The following is a 16876-nucleotide window of genomic DNA, read 5'->3' as shown; positions in this document are numbered from 1 at the left end:
TCAAATGAGCATCCCATTTTTTTTTCCACCACTGCATTAGCTTCTGTCACCATTTTTCTTGAACTCTTTCATATCCTTCTGTTGGACATTCATTTATAAATAAATAGCTCATTTTAAAACAAGTACCAGATATAAGAAATGAGGGCAGCTGTTAAAAGCTGAGAGGAAAATCTACTTCCAGCTATACACAGCCATCTGGCCTGCCTCTCTTGGGAACACAGATCCAAGCAAGATGGCTATTACCAGTGTAAATGAGTATGGCAAGTACTCTATTGTAATAATACATTATATCATAAAATTATCTTGCACTGCTTTAGAAGCCATTGTGTATAACTCTTCACTATCAATGGCAATATATTATGTGTCACAGCTGAAAAAAATTTTACTAACAGAATGTGGGAAAACAAAACCACATAACTATACTCATAAATTATACTCATAAATTGCAAAACTGAGTTAATTTTTTCAGAGACTTTATTCTTGATTCACACAAATCAGTCAGTAAAATATATAATGCTTACATTGTTAAAACTAAGAAAAATTCAATAGAATCCAACAGAAAATCAGCCAAGAACAAAGCTTTAAATGTACTTTAAAAAATTTCCAATGCTTGTTTTTCATCAACTGAAATAGTGTTTAGTTCTACCAAGTTTCCTCCAAATGGCAAGAGCAAGTCAAGTTTTTTGGGGTAGAATCAAAGATTTCTTTTGGTTATTTTGTATAAAGGTATATGTATTAGCCAGTTTTTGCACTGCTATAAAGAAATACTCACGACTGGGTAATTTATAAAGGACAGAGGTTTAATTGACTGACAGTTATGCATGGCTGGAGAGGCCTCAGGAAACTTACAATCATGATGGAAGGGGAAGATGGCACATCTGACATGATGGCAGGCAAGAGAAGTGAAGTGCAAGCACAGGAAAAACTGCCACTTTTAAAACCATCAGATCTCACGAGACTCACGCTCTATCCCAAGAACAACATCAGGGAAACCATCCCCATAATCCAATCACCCCCCATCAGGTTCCTCCTGTGACACATGGGAATTACAAATGAAGATGAGATTTGGATGGGGACACAGAACCAAACCATATCAATATACAAAGGTGAAAATCTCTGAAGACACTTCTTACATTGCACGCACTTCATGTGGAAGACTGAGTAATATTAGAGATAAGATTCTAGGCTCACCCCTAGCCCTAGGATGTCCCTACTATTGTTCAATTTATCCCTGTAAGATAAACAACTATTTTATATTGGAATTTACTGTTTACAAAAAGCACCAATAAAATGTACCAACGCAAGCAAAAAAATTAAGGAATTCAGTACACATTAGACCATCATGGAAAAGAGAGGAACCTCTTGAAGGTAAAATATAATCAAAAACTGAATCAAAATAAGGAACTCAGGAAAAGAGAAGCTATGGATAAAATTCGGCCAACAGATGAATCAAAAATCAAGAACTCAGGAAATAAGCTATGGTAAAAGACTAAATATTGAATATAGTGCTAATTAAAAGGAATACATTTAAATGTAAAACCAAGAATAAACAACTCTAGCATTGATTGTTATAGACAATCTCACCATTCTGGTTTGCCAAGGAAACCCCAAACTGCACTTGCTGTATCGCTGCACAACTATCAAAAATATTCCAGTTCAGATAAATTATATGGGCATTCAAGATATGACACTTACATTACATTCCATAACTAGACAAAGTAATTTAACAAATATCTGCTGACAGGGGAGAGAATGAGGGAGGAAATGTCAAAGTCCAAAATTTCTACATTTTTAAGAGCATATAGTCAATCAATATAGGTTTCACTGAAACATAGTGCTGTTTAAAATAACAATTCACGTTATGCATATTGAAGGAAGGACACTTGTCTCCAGCTTACTTTAAAATGCATTTAAAAAGAAAGAATGATTGCTGACACGTAAGATGGAGTTGCGATAAAGCAAGCACAGTCAACTGTTAATTGTAGTCCACACCTGGGTATTCACTAAAAATTCTCTCAACTTACCTTTATGTTTGAAAAGTTCATAACAAAACGTTAGGGGAGAAGTAAATTTTACTTAGTGACAGTTGTTTCTAGGGGGTGAAATGTTTCAATAAAATTCTTTGTCATCTTTATTTCTATTTTGCTTTGTTATAATAAATTATTTTACAAATGTATGTAAACTGTACACACACTTTACAAATGTATAACTATAGTTTGTAAATGAGTTGCCTGTTTTGAGCCACTTATAAGTTTCTATCACTAAATTATAAATTCTTGAGAGCCCAGAACTGCCTTTATCATCACTGTATGCCCAGTGACCAGGCCGGTGCCTGCCTCATTAAATAAATATCTGTATAACTAATTAAGTAATGAAACAAATGTATTGAAAATACAGAAATAGAATTAACACAGCTCTCTCCTGGTCCACACATTTCCTTGGTTCAGACACCCTCCCCCAACCATTTGTGGCAGGAGAAATATCCTTTTTAAAACACTTGGGATTATGATCAGAGAGAACAGCCCAGGGTAAAAGCTTACTACTGAAACTAGCGGGTAGTCTGCACATGAGATACCATGTTTAATGCTAATATTAACTGGAAAAATATACTATAAAACACTGTGCTATGTTTTATAAATATACACACACAAACACATAATGTTTTATTAAAAATACCACTGGAAAATGCACTGTATCAAGGAATACAATATGGCTATGCACTGTTAACATCCTTCAAGAAGTCACATTTATAATACATACGAAGTTTTAAATGTGTGTTTCCTTTAGTTCAGCAATGTCATTTCTAGGAATTTACCCTAAAAAAAAAATCAGACAAAGTACACATGTATATATATAATGATATTCACTGAAGCATTGTTTATAATTCCAAGTATTTGGATATAATATTTATGCCTACAGAGAGGAATTTGATTACATCATAATATGGTATGAAACAAGACAGTATTACAGTTATTTAACAAGATGAAACAGACTTACCTACAAGAATATCCACAATTTGTGTGTACCTATTCACTCATTAACTTTTTTACATACATGCTGAATATTTGAAATAATACAGAATAATGGGAAGGTTAGGGGCACCCACATAGTCAAAAATCATGTGTAAGTTTTGACCTCCCAAAAACTGACTACTAAAAGCTTACCGTTGACCAGAAGCCTTACCAATAACATAGTCAATTAACACCTATTTTGTACATGTATTAGAAACAATATTCTTACAATAAAGTAAGCTAAAGTTATTTTAAAATCATAAAACAAAATACATTTATAGTACTGTACTGTATTTCCTCATACTGTTAAGTTTCTGTCACCTACTTACAAGATGAATCATCTGTTTAAAATGGGCGCAACCAAAGGTACAGATTGCAATCTATGCTATCTATCAAGCAATTCAACTTTTTCTTGTAATATCTTGACTTTTGTCTGCTTCTTGGGAGCACTTCCAGCATCACTAGTGGCATTTTGTATGGGTCCCATGGTGTTACTCAAGCTTTACACTATTACACTAAACAGAATGAAAAATACAGGGGAACCTCGGGTGATCACTGTTTAATGCAATATGCAACTCACTGGAGAGATGGAATGCCCACATGGAGATGATCGGTGTCATAAGGCATGTTAAGTGGCTACTGCAACACTTAAGCTCACCCCAGTAGCAACAGAACGTGGCTACAAAGTCATGACAGTAGCCTATTATGTACCACAGTTAATTTTAGGCAGGTGTGATTTAATATGGCAACCTTATGTTTACATTTCTCTCGACTGCAAGTGGTGCCATGTGTGATTTGTAACTGTGTGTCTAAGTTTTGATAAGTGTTGACCTTTTTTATAATAAACTTGCGTATATTTTATAGTAATAAATGATGAAAATAGACTAGTATGTACATACATTTTATGCCCTCTTGACATACTTTTTTCTCCATTCTTTTGGTATTTGTAGGCAATGCACTCCATCTGAGAATGTTGCTGAATTGTCACAGATCTTCATAAAATTTTCCAATAGATTGATTTGAAAAAAATATATGTATAAGTAGACCCACGCAGTTCATACCCATGTTATTCAAGGGTCAACTGTGTAGCAAATTGATAATGGTTTCCTTCTAGAGGAGAAGATATATGGTTATATTTTTACTTTAAAATCATGTGATTTGAAATTTTTACCTGTATTGCTTTACAAACAATAGAACAACAGTTATTGCCAGTTCGAGACACTTTAAGAGACATCCAAAAAAAAGAGTAGCTAAAAGACAAGTAATTTTGATTCCTCTAGAAGAAGATATGAAACAAAGCCAGGCAGCGGCATTAGTTACTCTGTGCTTCTTTGCTGTTCCTATACTAATCTTCCCATATATTGATTGATTCTACTCTTTGGGAAGCTATGTTCACTTCACGCTTGGGGTCAGGCTGCTATGTGAGAAAATAAGGATGTTCCATTATATTCTAACTTCCACAGTCACTACTACAATCATCTTTACTGACTAACACCTTAGCTCATTTCAGTAAAAATGACCTAGAGTATCAGAACTTCTCTACAATAACCAGAGCTTTATGTATCTCTCAACCAAAAAAACTGAAGAAAGCAATCCCAGATATTTCAAAACTAATTTAGTGAACCATTAAAGAAAGAGAGATACAAGAAACCAATATAAGCCCAAGAAATAAAACCATTTTCCTGGGTCTTGTAAGATAAAGTTTTGAGATTCTCTGGTGATAAAAATGCCAAATATAGAAAAATTTAGGGCTATTAAGTTACTGCAGAGTACCACAGTCCTAACCATATTCAGGGAGTTTACATTCTGCTACCATAAATATCAACCACTGTTCAAAGGCTTACTGTGACATTCTAAATAGAAGATCAAAAGGCAACAAAGACTTGGCATTAACTAGAAAACAATCAATTCAGTAATTATTGAGTAACCCACATGTACCTGAGGCAAATGACAAAAGTTAATCCCCTTTGCAACTGATAATCTATCTTGGTGCCACTTGTATTTTTATTAAAATATTTATTTACAATAATTAGAAGAAAATATTTTCTTGTTAATAACTATTATTTTGAGAATTTTGGGAACTATTTTAGTGCAGAAAAGTACAAATAATAATAAAACAAACACCCATGTACTCATCAATGACAATTATCATTGAATAAGGTCTGTTTATTTGCAATCTATTTGGTTTATTTCTTAACATAAATAATTAAAATACTACAGGTACATCTGAATTCCTTTATCCCATCTTACTCTCCTTCTCTTCCACTAAACTAAAAACATTATTTTTCTCAAACCTGTCTTTATGTGTATATAAAGACACACACATAAACAGGTACATAAAATCACAAACCATACAATAAAATGTGACATATGGCTTTAATTTGCATAATACTCTGTCTCAATATCACATTAAAACTTCTAATTCAAACTTTTGTTTTAGAAACCTCTGCATATTGACGCTTATAGGTAAGTCATTTATTTCCACTGCTGTAGGGCACCCCATCATATTAATATATTGCATGTTTCCATTTCTCTTAACGGTCACGTAAGATTTCTCACTTTTCTTATAATCAATAATAGAATCATTATCACTGTTCATGAGTGAAAGTCACTCTAAAAGGGTTCTTAAAAATGGCATTTTAGTTGAGTTAGTTCTATGATTCTAACTCAAGGAGCTGATGAAAAGGGGGAAAAAACATCTTCATTTACATAAGTCTCTAAAATTTAACATTTCAATTATAAGTGGAGGCAAAAAAAACTTAGAATTAGCAGTCCCTGTGACTTGGTAAACCACAGGCATCACAGGTATTTTCCTATTCCATTCCATTTGTTGCTGATATCTCAAGATATAGTTCACGTTCATCATTTTGAAATTGTAACAGTTATCAGACCTGTCACTAAATTCTTGTTATAAAATTTTTTCATTAAAATATTACTATATATTTTTATACTGTGATGATATTACAATATGACTATCTTTTATAATCCTATATATTGTATGTATTTAAAAAATTTTTCTGCAAAGAAGTACACTGGCTTCATTCACCAGACTGTCAAATATGCCCATGGAATACAAAAACTTACTAACCAACTACAAGATATTGCCAAACTGTTTTTCCAAACTAACTCCTACCAGCAACATGTGGGTTCCCATTTTCCCACATACTTATCAACACTAATACTGTCAGACATTTTGCATTCTGTTGCCAGGGTGATAAGTAACAAATAGCATCTCAATATTCTTCTAATTTTCATATCCATGATTAATGATATTATACATATATTGTTTATTAACAACTCAAGTTCTGGTAATAAACTCTGATCGGATTATCTATTTTTCAACTGGGTTCTTGTTTCTTATTAATTTGTTCCTTATTGGTAATTAACTAGTAATGTATTAGTAATTAACTACATGTGTGGCAACTGTGATATCGTCTGTCTAGGACTTGACATATCAATTTATTTATGGTCTCCTTTGTCACAAAGACTTTTGTTTTTTACTGTGGTCCAACTGAATCCATTTAGTTATAACTTGTACTCCTCTGAGTCTTATTTCAAAACATCTTCCCTACCTTGATATTATAAAATATTCCCCTAATTTACTAACATTAAAGTTTTATTAACAGTTAGGTTTTTATTTTTTATTTATGTTATATGGTAATAATCTACTTTTACTTTTCCATGGATCACTTTCAGTTCCTCTTTTCTTTGTATAAAATAAATACAATAACAAGTTATAATAAAAATTGCCAATATAAGTTAAACTCACACTCCATATTAGGTTCCATACAACCCACATTTTGTGTGTATGTAATACACACATATACATACACATATATATATACACATACACACATAATATTTTAATTTTCACAGCCCAAAAAGAGAGCAACTATTACAACTCCATTCAACAAGATTAGGCAATTTGCACAGTATCACAAAGATAGGTACTTGTGCCTGTCTGACTGCAAACCCCATGTTACTTATCTCAGACCTCTGCATTACTTCCTCCTTCCACCAAGAGAAATCCCCTCTAAATAAACACAATACTTTTCACAAGTAGATGTAAAATGTAAGATGTAAAAAAGTGAAACCCATTTGATAAACTGTGGAGAAATAAAACCTATTTAGTATTTTTCCTCATAACTGTATTAAAATTCATGATGGAAATTTTGTCCAGACAAATCAAACTTTAATCATATATTCTCTGCTAGAATCCACAAAAACTAAATAGTTCTGCACGAACAACAGGCAATAAGAAAACAGATTTATTCATAAGACAAGTCCTATATATAGGCTGAGTATCCCGCATCCAAAATGCTCAAGAAAAGAAGCATTTTGGATTTCAGACTTTTTTCAGACTTTGGAATATTTTCAGGATGGCTACTGACTGAGCATCCCGATTCTTAAAATCCGAAATCCAAAATGCTTCAATTAGCGTTTCCTTTGGGCATCATGTCAGTGCTCAAAAAGTTTTGGGCTTAGGGTCAGATTTCAGACAGACATCGTATTTTCAGATCAGGGATGCTCAATTGATACAAATTATAATGTACAAATAAATGCTAGTTCTGCGTATCAGTTAATTCTGGAAACTAAAAAAATACAATATAAATAACCACAATATTATATGAATATATTCTTATATAATATATACACACAACACAAATATATCCATAAAAACTGATAGAAAGCAAGTCACAAAGTCTCAAAACCCATAAATACTTCAGAAACTCAGGCAAGCTCTTAATCAGTACCATTCATTACATTAGAACCAACATTACTATACATACTACCACTGTACATTTCTTTACTTCCTTCTCAGTCTCCTAAGATTTGCCTTGAACCTAATAATAAAGCAATGCCCCTACTGCTACAGAATAGATTTTATAAATAGACAATAAACCTAAGAAAAAGGTATCAAATTTAAATATAAATAATTATGGAAGTAACCCAGTTTCTACCCTTGATCAGCTGTGTGGACTCCAGCTTATTAACTTGTAAAACCACCAAAAATTCTCCTAAGAAAGCATCTGAGTTTTGCTGTAATGTTTTGGGTTGCCAGGTTCTGCCACTAGAAGCGAGTCACTACTAAATTATTTCTTGTTCATTGTGCCTGGATCTCTCCCTAGATCCATTCAAACTATAGACCCGCTGCTTTAGACACTTAGGCCTTGCATCTCTACTATAGGTGCATACTGATCCAAGAACGATTTGAGGAAATGTTTTTTTATAGGCAAGGGGGAGGAGACAATACATTTTATAGCCTGACAAATACAAATATAAATTACCCAGCCATGATAATAAATTCAAATACTGTCTGTTAAAATAACAGTCTTTGGAAATGAGTTAAGAACTCCTCCTCCTAAGAATCTTTTAGGTAACAGACTAACCTTAAGCTTACTACCTATAGATACTATAACAAATCTGCTGACCTTTATCAAAGTTAATTCATATTTCACAGTTCTCTAGTGTTACAGCTTGCACTCTGAATTACTTCTCTTGATTTCAGTGAACTTGTGTATTTCTTCTGAGAAAAAAAATATTATTTCCACTAAATACAAAGTATTTAGTACAGTATCTGTACACACTGGCTCTCAATATGTAAAATTATTATTCTGTAATTTGGGTTCATCATTTCTATTGTTATTAAACAATTTTACACTGATAGCACATTCAACTAATCTACAAAGAATAAAATTCCTTTTTAAGCAAGATCAATAATGCTAACAAAATAAACATTAAAAAGTTTAGAATCTATAGCTAGTAGCTGAGCTATTTGTTGAGGGTGCAAGAAGAGAGTGTGAGTTTAATTCTTAACTTACATGGCAAAACAGTATCTCATAGTTCTTATCTTATAACCATTACTGAGTCACCTCCTCAAATGTTCATGTATATTTATCCCTCTCCTCTATCTCCCATTCAATTTATTTTAATCTGTAACTCAGTAAGACAAAGCAAATAAGAATAAAACAGTATCTTCTATTTGCCTAACAAACTTAACAGTCACAATAATGATAAAAATGTAATGAAGAGAAATTTACACACAAAAGAAACTAAGAATCACTACCCAATTCTAATTTTCCTTTCAGTGGGTTAGGATTATGTTCATATTCTCTAAGCCTACTGACATCCTAATCAAACCTGTTTGTCCTTAGATGAAGCATCTCTATTTTTTATTCTAATTCAGTATTCAACGTTTTTCTTAATTACTATTACTACCACAGTATTATTTTATTTTGCTGTCATTACAAAGGCCATTATTCTCCCTACTGTCAAATGGTCTTCCATAGAGTATAGCTTTCTAAAAGAAAATATATTTAGAAAATGAATTAGAATTTTATAGGACAAAAGCTTACAAAATAATTGTTTTGTTTTAAAAAGCATTGTTCATGTCCCCACTACCACTTGTTTTCAACATCACACTGGAAGTCCCAGCTAATGCAGTAAGACAAGATAATGAAATAAAAGGTACACAGATTACCAAAGAAGACATAAAACTGTCTTTGTTTGCAGATGGCATGACTATCTTGCAGAAAATTCAAAAGAATCAACAAGAAACCTCTTGGAACTAGTAAGTGATGACAGACAAAGTTTATGTGGAGAAGTAAAAAAGCCATTATAGCCAACCAACATTTAAGGAGAAGAACAAACTTGGAGGATACTTCCCAACTCCAACCTCAAGATATACCACAAAGTTACAATAATAAAGACAGTGGGATACTGGCAAAATAACAAACAGATCAATAGTACAGAATAGAGGGCCAAGAAACAGACTGGCATAATCAACTGATCTTTGACCAAAAAAAAAAAAAAAATCCACAGGCAATACAATGGAACAAAGATAATCTCAACAAATGATGCTAGAACGGCTGGATATCTACATGCAAAAAAATGAATCTAGACTTTACATCCTTCACAAAAGTTAATTCTGTATGAATCAGACCTAAATGTGAAACGCAAAACTATAAAACTACTAGAACATAGCATAAAAGAAAACCTAGATAACTGGGTATAGCGATGACTTTTTAGATATACCAAAGGCAGGATCCATGAAATAAATAATAAACTAGACTTCATTAAAATTCATTAAAATTTAAAACTTCATTAAAATTTAAAATCCAAAAGAAATGGTCAAAGAAATAAGAAGACAACCCACAAATGGGGTGAAAATATTTGCCAAAGATACATCTGATAAAGAACTGTTACAAAAATATACAAAGACCTCTTAAAACTCATCAATAAGAGCAAACAACCCAATTTTAAAATGGCCGGGAGACCTTAAGAGACAACTCACCAAAGAGGATACACAAATGGCAACCAGCACATAAAAAGATGCTCCACATTACATGTCATTAGGGAAATGCAAATTAAGACAATTATAAACCTATTAGAATGACCAAAATCCAGAGCACTGACAACATCAGCTGCCAGAGAGGATGTGTAGCAGCAGGAACTCTCATTCACTGCTGGTAGGAATACAGCATGGTACAGAGAGTTTGGCAATTTCTTATAAAATTACTATAATTTTAACCACTTGATCCAGCAAACGCATTACTTGGGATCTACTCAAAAGGAATTGACTACTTATGTCTACATAAAAACCTGTAAATTGGTGTTGGTAGCACCTTTATTCATAACTGCCAAAATTCAGAAGCAACCAAGACATCCTCTGGTAAATGAATGGGTAAACAAACTGGTACACTCAGACAATAGATTATTCAGTGCTATAAAGAAATGAGCTATCAAACCATGAATAAACATAGAGAAAACTTAAATGTACATTATTAAATGAAAAAGGCCAATCTGAAAAGGCTATGTACTGTATGATTCCAACTTTATGACATTCTGAAAAAGGCAAAACTATGAAGACAGTAAAAAGATCAGTGGTTGCCAGAAGTTGGAGACTGGAGAAGGAGGAGGTATTAATAGGTGAGAGACAGTGGAGTTTTAGGGCATTATCCATTGTAATGATGGATACACTTCATTATACATTTATCCATACCCATAGAATATACAACACCAAGAATGAACCCAAATACACTACAGACTTTGGGTAATTATGATGGTATCCATGTAGGTTCATGAATTTTAACAAATGTACCACATTGGTAGGAATATTGATAATGATGGAGATGATGCATGCGTGGAGGCAAGAGATACACAAAAAAATCTCTGTACCTTCCTCTCAACTTTGCTGTGAATATAAATCTACTGCAAACAAAAAGGTATTTTATTTTTAATGGTAAAGTATCATGCAAAAATATGTATTGAAAAAGAAAAAAGCCAGAAGAAAAACTTTCAATGTATTAATTAATAAACATTTGGATGGAGTGCGAGGACAGGGAAGAGATAAGGTTCTAGATAATGACAAAGATCAAACAAAATCCCAATTGATATTATGCTCTCCAAACTCTTGCTTCCAACCAGATTTACCCAACCAGAAACTCTTGAAGTAACTTGATGCTCAAAGTAATTATTTACGTTGCATCTAGAAACAAACATACGTGAAAAGCAATTTGAAAATATCAATCTTAAGACACAGAATAAGTGTTGTGTGTGCATGTGTGTAAATATACAGATATAAATGCTGATCAATAAACATTTACTATATACTATTATCTAAAATTAAGGGACAATATTAACTAATGCTTTTTCCCCATTACCAATTGAGAATTCCAAATGCCTTAAAAATGTAGGCCATACTCATTTCTGATGAATGATAAAGTACGAAATCATTAGAGGTCAAGAAATTAAGACTCAGCCATATGCTTTCAAGTGTATGTCTTAATTCTAATGTCAGATATCTGGTCATTTTCAAAGAACAAATTCATGAAGGTTTTGTTTTTCTAACTACTGTCAATCTAATATCAATGTGTATTTAGCTTACTATACAGATCCAATGCTCAAAGCTTATACAAGCAGTATTTTAGATGTTAGTATTTTATAGGCTTCATTCTTTTAAAAAATGATTTGCAAAGAATTTTATTTAACTTGAAGTTCATTGTGCCAAACAGAATAATTTAAAGGAAAAGAAAAAAATGTGTGAATGTTCTCAATAAATTAGCAAAGCATAACTGAAAAACATACACATACTAGCAACTAGTATTTAGGAATGCAGTGTCCAACTGGCTCAAGAAGAATATGAAGTTTACCTTGAGGAAAAGCTTCCCAGATTATACTCTGCTGAACCAAATGATATTAATTTAGATCTCTTAAGATCTAAGGGCCACAGGCTTCAAAATCAGTGTAGACAGATCCTGAGTTGGACTGAGAGAAACTTAAATCACCTCCATTAAAATCTGCAGCAAATCTCTATTATAAAATTAGCCTCTCTACTGTCATGATTCTGACCTTGGACAAGGTGCTACCTCATCTCCATATTCTATTTATCACTGTATCTCTGACCTCTTCCTACTGTACTACCTCTGCTGACATTCTCAGACAAGTCGGAATTCTGCTGAACTGACCCAGCTTTTCTTTAGCCTTCCACAACTATGTACTAACTTTCAATTGGTGCTACCTAACCGAGCTTTAAATTGGACTATTAACCTTGTTACCTACCACACAGTATCTATCAGAAACTCCAGTCAACTATGTTAAATCAAGAAAGATCTTCTATTATTTGAAGTAATAATTAAGTAAAATTAGAAGATTTTTATTTCATTTAACATTTAGGGAAGGGAGAAAAAGAGTTATCAGTAACACAACTATATTCAACCCCAACCAAAACATTATATCCAATCAGTTAAGAAATAAACTCTCCGAATACCCACACCACATCTCCCACTCTCAACACCTCTTTATAAATCAATTAAATAAAATCAAATAAAGAAAAATATAACTGTAATTAACGTATGAAGACATCAACATAACAACAATGTTAAAATTAACGTTACAACTTACAGTCAGTGTGTCCCACAGTATCTTAAAATTATAGTCATTCCTCAGTATACACAGGGTATTGGTTCTAGGACACCCCACATGCCAAAATCTGCATATACTCCAGCCCTGCAGTCGGTCTTGCAGAACTTGCATATAAGAAAAGTCGGCCCTCTGTATCCACAGGTGTTGCATCCAGGAATACAGGGTCTTTAGCTGCATTTGGTTGAGAAAAATTCTGTGTAAAAATGGATGTGTGCAGTTCAAACCCATATACTGTACTACTCTTACATGGCATGTTAACTGACGTTCCAAATAATTTTTTACTAAAACACCCCTAAAAACATGGCATATTTTTCTTTCTCTGAGCAATTATCCAAATGAAGTAAACTTTTAAAAATACAACCATTTCAAAAACTTCATTTCATTATTATAGATGGATATATGTTCCCAATTAGAACGTGTGACTATAAAATAGGAAAGAATACTTAGATTTTTTAACGGCTCTTGTAAACTCATTCTGAGAAAATAAATGTTGTATTACTTTAGATGAGAGACTAGACAACTTTCTAACTACATGTAAGAATATTGGCTATAACCTTGGACCTATTTTACCCATAACCTTAATTCTAAAGTCCTGAAGAAATATGTTAAAGATATACCTTTGGGACCGTTACTAGTCAATTGGTCAAATCACTAAGTTCCTATGGCATACCTGGACCTTATCAAGATTGTCATTTTAATGCTCACAGTAAAGATAGCAGAAGTACAACTTGAAGACTAAAAAAATTATCTTATGTCTATTTTTATTTCCATACACATACTAGAAAAGAATTTTACTTCTTGAATTTTTGAGAAAATCTTACAGAAGTAGAAAGCTAAAATAAGTATTACATTGTATTAAATTAGGCTTAGAAATGACTTCCTCCCATTTCCCTTATCAATCCCCGGATGCTTTTGAAACAGCAACAGTAAATATACTCCTTCCACTTCTGGCCAAGATACAAAAAAAGGGACTGATTTGCCTACCTGCCTGAAACAAACAAACAAACAAACAAAAGGAAACAAAATATCTGTAACAGTTTTCAGGACTCCAGTCATCAGGATATAAAAGACACTGATGCTTAAGAGACAAGGAGGAAAGTGAGCCCTATGACTGTTCCACCCTACTCCCTTGAGAGAGATTCAAGCCTACAGCACAGAGAGGGAGAGTACAGGCAGAGATCAGCTGACTCCTGAGCTATGGAAACACAGCAGAAAGTCCAGGTAACCAAGGCACCTAGAATCACAGGGCAGAGTATTAGGGAGGAAAAGTTTACACAAAGAGAAGCCTGGAAATCTAGAGATTCCCCATGAGTATTCAGCTGAGAGCTGATCAACTCCTATATGTAAAGAAATTACCAGAGGCTGGGAAAAGTATCTATCTGAAAGTAAAAGGAGAACTACAGGACAGTTCTCCAAATGGCCTTCAGAGCCCAGCTTTCCGTATTTTTCTCACTTGCAGTTTGAGAAGCACAATGTGATGGGAATGCAAGATTCTGAGCTAGGGAGGGACTCGGTGGGAGTAGCCCAAGTTCTGTTTCAGTCCGTCTTAGAAACAGGATGTCCTTCAGAGCTTTAGCCCAGAGTATAATATTGCCCCAAAGTATAAAACCTACCAGGGTCCCTCAATTGCAGTGCAGATGATGCACACACAGCCAAAACTCCATCTGTTCCATGAAGTCTCCCTGAGCCGTGGGCAACCAGCAATGCATACTAGGCTTCTGTGGTCCGTTGCTGCCTGTCCGTAAGTAATAAATCGGTTTCATGTAACTTGTTGCATAAAAAGATATTCCATCTCCCCAAACTCAAGTTGATAACTAGTGCACAGCAAACCTGCTTCATAACAGTAGTATCCAGCACTCACACAGCCAGTAACAGTGCCTATTCCCACCAGCCAGGCTGAAAAATCTCATTCATAAGACATTAGTGGAGTATTCAGATGCTCTTGCAATAGCAGGGAATAATTATCCCTACACTGAATGTTGCTCCAATCCTGCCTAACAAATCTTATAATCAAGAACTTAAAGGATCAAAATACTTGCTTGCAACACAGCCAGAACAAACCTCAATGATAGTCACAGGAAGATAAAATTATCCAGCATCCAACAAAATGCACAATGCCTATCATCCAATTAAACATTTTGAGGCATGCAAAAAAGCAGGAAAATACATTTCATCATAAGGAAAAAGAACAATCAATCGTAACCAACCCAGAACTGACACTGATGTTAAAAATTACCAGAGAAGCACATTAAGCTGTAATCCACATGCTCAAGATATTAAGTACAGAGATATAAAAAAGAGCCAAACTTCTAAAGATGAAAACTACAACATCTGAAATAAAAAATACAGTGGAAGGAATTAACAACAGATGAAAAGATTAAACTGAAACCATTCCAAAAAAAAGGAATCTAAAAAAAGAAGGCAAATTAAAAATTGCACAGAGAGCTGTGGAACAACTTTAAGTGGCCTAGTAAACGTGTAATTACAGTAATATACAAGTCAGGGAGAAAGGGTATACAAGTCAAGGAGAAAGGGTATACAAATAGTATACAAGTTGGGGAGGAAGGATATATAAAATATCTCATAATATAGTATCGTTAGTACATGCCAAAGTTAGTTATACAGAAATAGTTAACAGGGAGATATACTGATTTTAATGATCAGGAACAACTTTATAGTGTAGATTAATGCTTATGGTAGATCCTCACAATTAACATTCTGATTGGTGAAGAAGGGAAAAAAAGAGATGGTAGCCGTTAAATTGCAAGGAAGAGAATAAGAAAGGAGGGACTGGACAATGGTAAACAATAGTGCACAGAGCATAAAGAATCAAAGGAAAGGATCGTGGATGTAGAAAGGGGAAAACTGAAAATTACAAAATAATTTCAATATAATGGCAGAAATGAGGAAAGACTACACGAAATAAAGGCACAGATAACAGACCTATGAGGAAAAAATTATGGCTGTGTGGATTACAACTGTATTATTAAATTAATCTTTGGGACAACACATGACAAATAACTCAAATGGTTTCAACTTTAAAAGTTTAAAAAACAACAGTGAACTCGGAATGTAAATGATGTATACACAATTATTAATGGCTTACTTGGATATCTCAGTGAAGTATAATAATGCTCTAATGCTACTCGCATGGTGAAAATATAGTTCACATTATTTTAGTAGTGATAAACATTGTTTAAAAGCACACTAATATACTGACCGGGTGTGGTGGTTCACGACTGCAATCCCAGCACTTTGGCAGGCGGAAGCGGGCAGACCACCTGAGTGAGATCAGGAGTTCAAGACCAACCTGGCAAACATGGTGAAACCCCATCTCTACTGAAACTACCAAAATTAGCCGGGCGTGGTGACATGTGCCTATAATCCCTGCTACTCGGGAGGCTGAGGCAGGAGAATCACTTTAAACCAGGAGGCAGAGGCTGCAGTGAGCCAAGATCTCACCACTGCACTCCAGCCTGGGCAACAGAGTGAGACTCTCTCTCAAAAAAAATTTTTTTAAAGAAAGCACATTAATATATAATAAAGAGCTTATGTTAAGTATTATCTTTAGGCTAATGAATCAAAAAATGTTCATACCCCCAAACCTGACCTTTCCTCACACTCAAAATTCATAAGCACTATAGCTAAGTGGTTTTAAGTGCATGGGCTCAAGAACCAAAAAGCCTGAGTTTTAATCCTGATGACAACACTGACTGACTGACTAGCTTAAGTAAAATAATTCATCCTGCCTCATTTTCCTCATCTTTAAAATGAGGATTAAGAGTAGCACCTACATCACATGTTTGTTATAAGGCTTGATAATACATTTACAAGAACTCACAACAGTGCTGTGTTAGTCCATTTTGCATTGCTACAAAGGAATATCTAAAATTTGGTAATTCATAAAGAAAATAAGTTTATTTGGCCAGCAGTTCTGCAAG

At 33.8% G+C, this 16876-nt stretch overlaps 1 protein-coding gene across 5 annotated transcripts in view; it reads right to left on the bottom strand.

The window, feature by feature from the left end:
- TUSC3 (tumor suppressor candidate 3) overlaps positions 1 to 16876 on the bottom strand; it is a 207297-nt gene that overhangs the window by 148987 nt on the left and 41434 nt on the right. For 4 of the 5 annotated variants that reach the window (XR_001905363.1, XM_017961787.2, XM_017961788.2 and 1 more), the window contains exon 1: positions 12915 to 13127. The exons of the other annotated variant lie outside the window; for it this stretch is intronic. Coding sequence is in view for 3 of the 4 variants with exons in the window: in XM_017961787.2 (XP_017817276.1) it covers positions 12915 to 13112 (198 nt within the window). In the remaining variant the exon portion in view is untranslated. Of the gene's footprint in view, positions 1 to 12914; positions 13128 to 16876 lie in introns of those variants that run through there. 5 annotated transcript variants of the gene reach the window in all.

The sequence above is a fragment of the Papio anubis genome, chromosome 8 (genome assembly GCF_008728515.1).
Source record: "Papio anubis isolate 15944 chromosome 8, Panubis1.0, whole genome shotgun sequence".
Taxonomy (NCBI): domain Eukaryota; kingdom Metazoa; phylum Chordata; class Mammalia; order Primates; family Cercopithecidae; genus Papio; species Papio anubis.
Note: the sequence above shows the minus strand (reverse complement) of the source record. Positions and strands in the feature narration are given on the sequence as shown.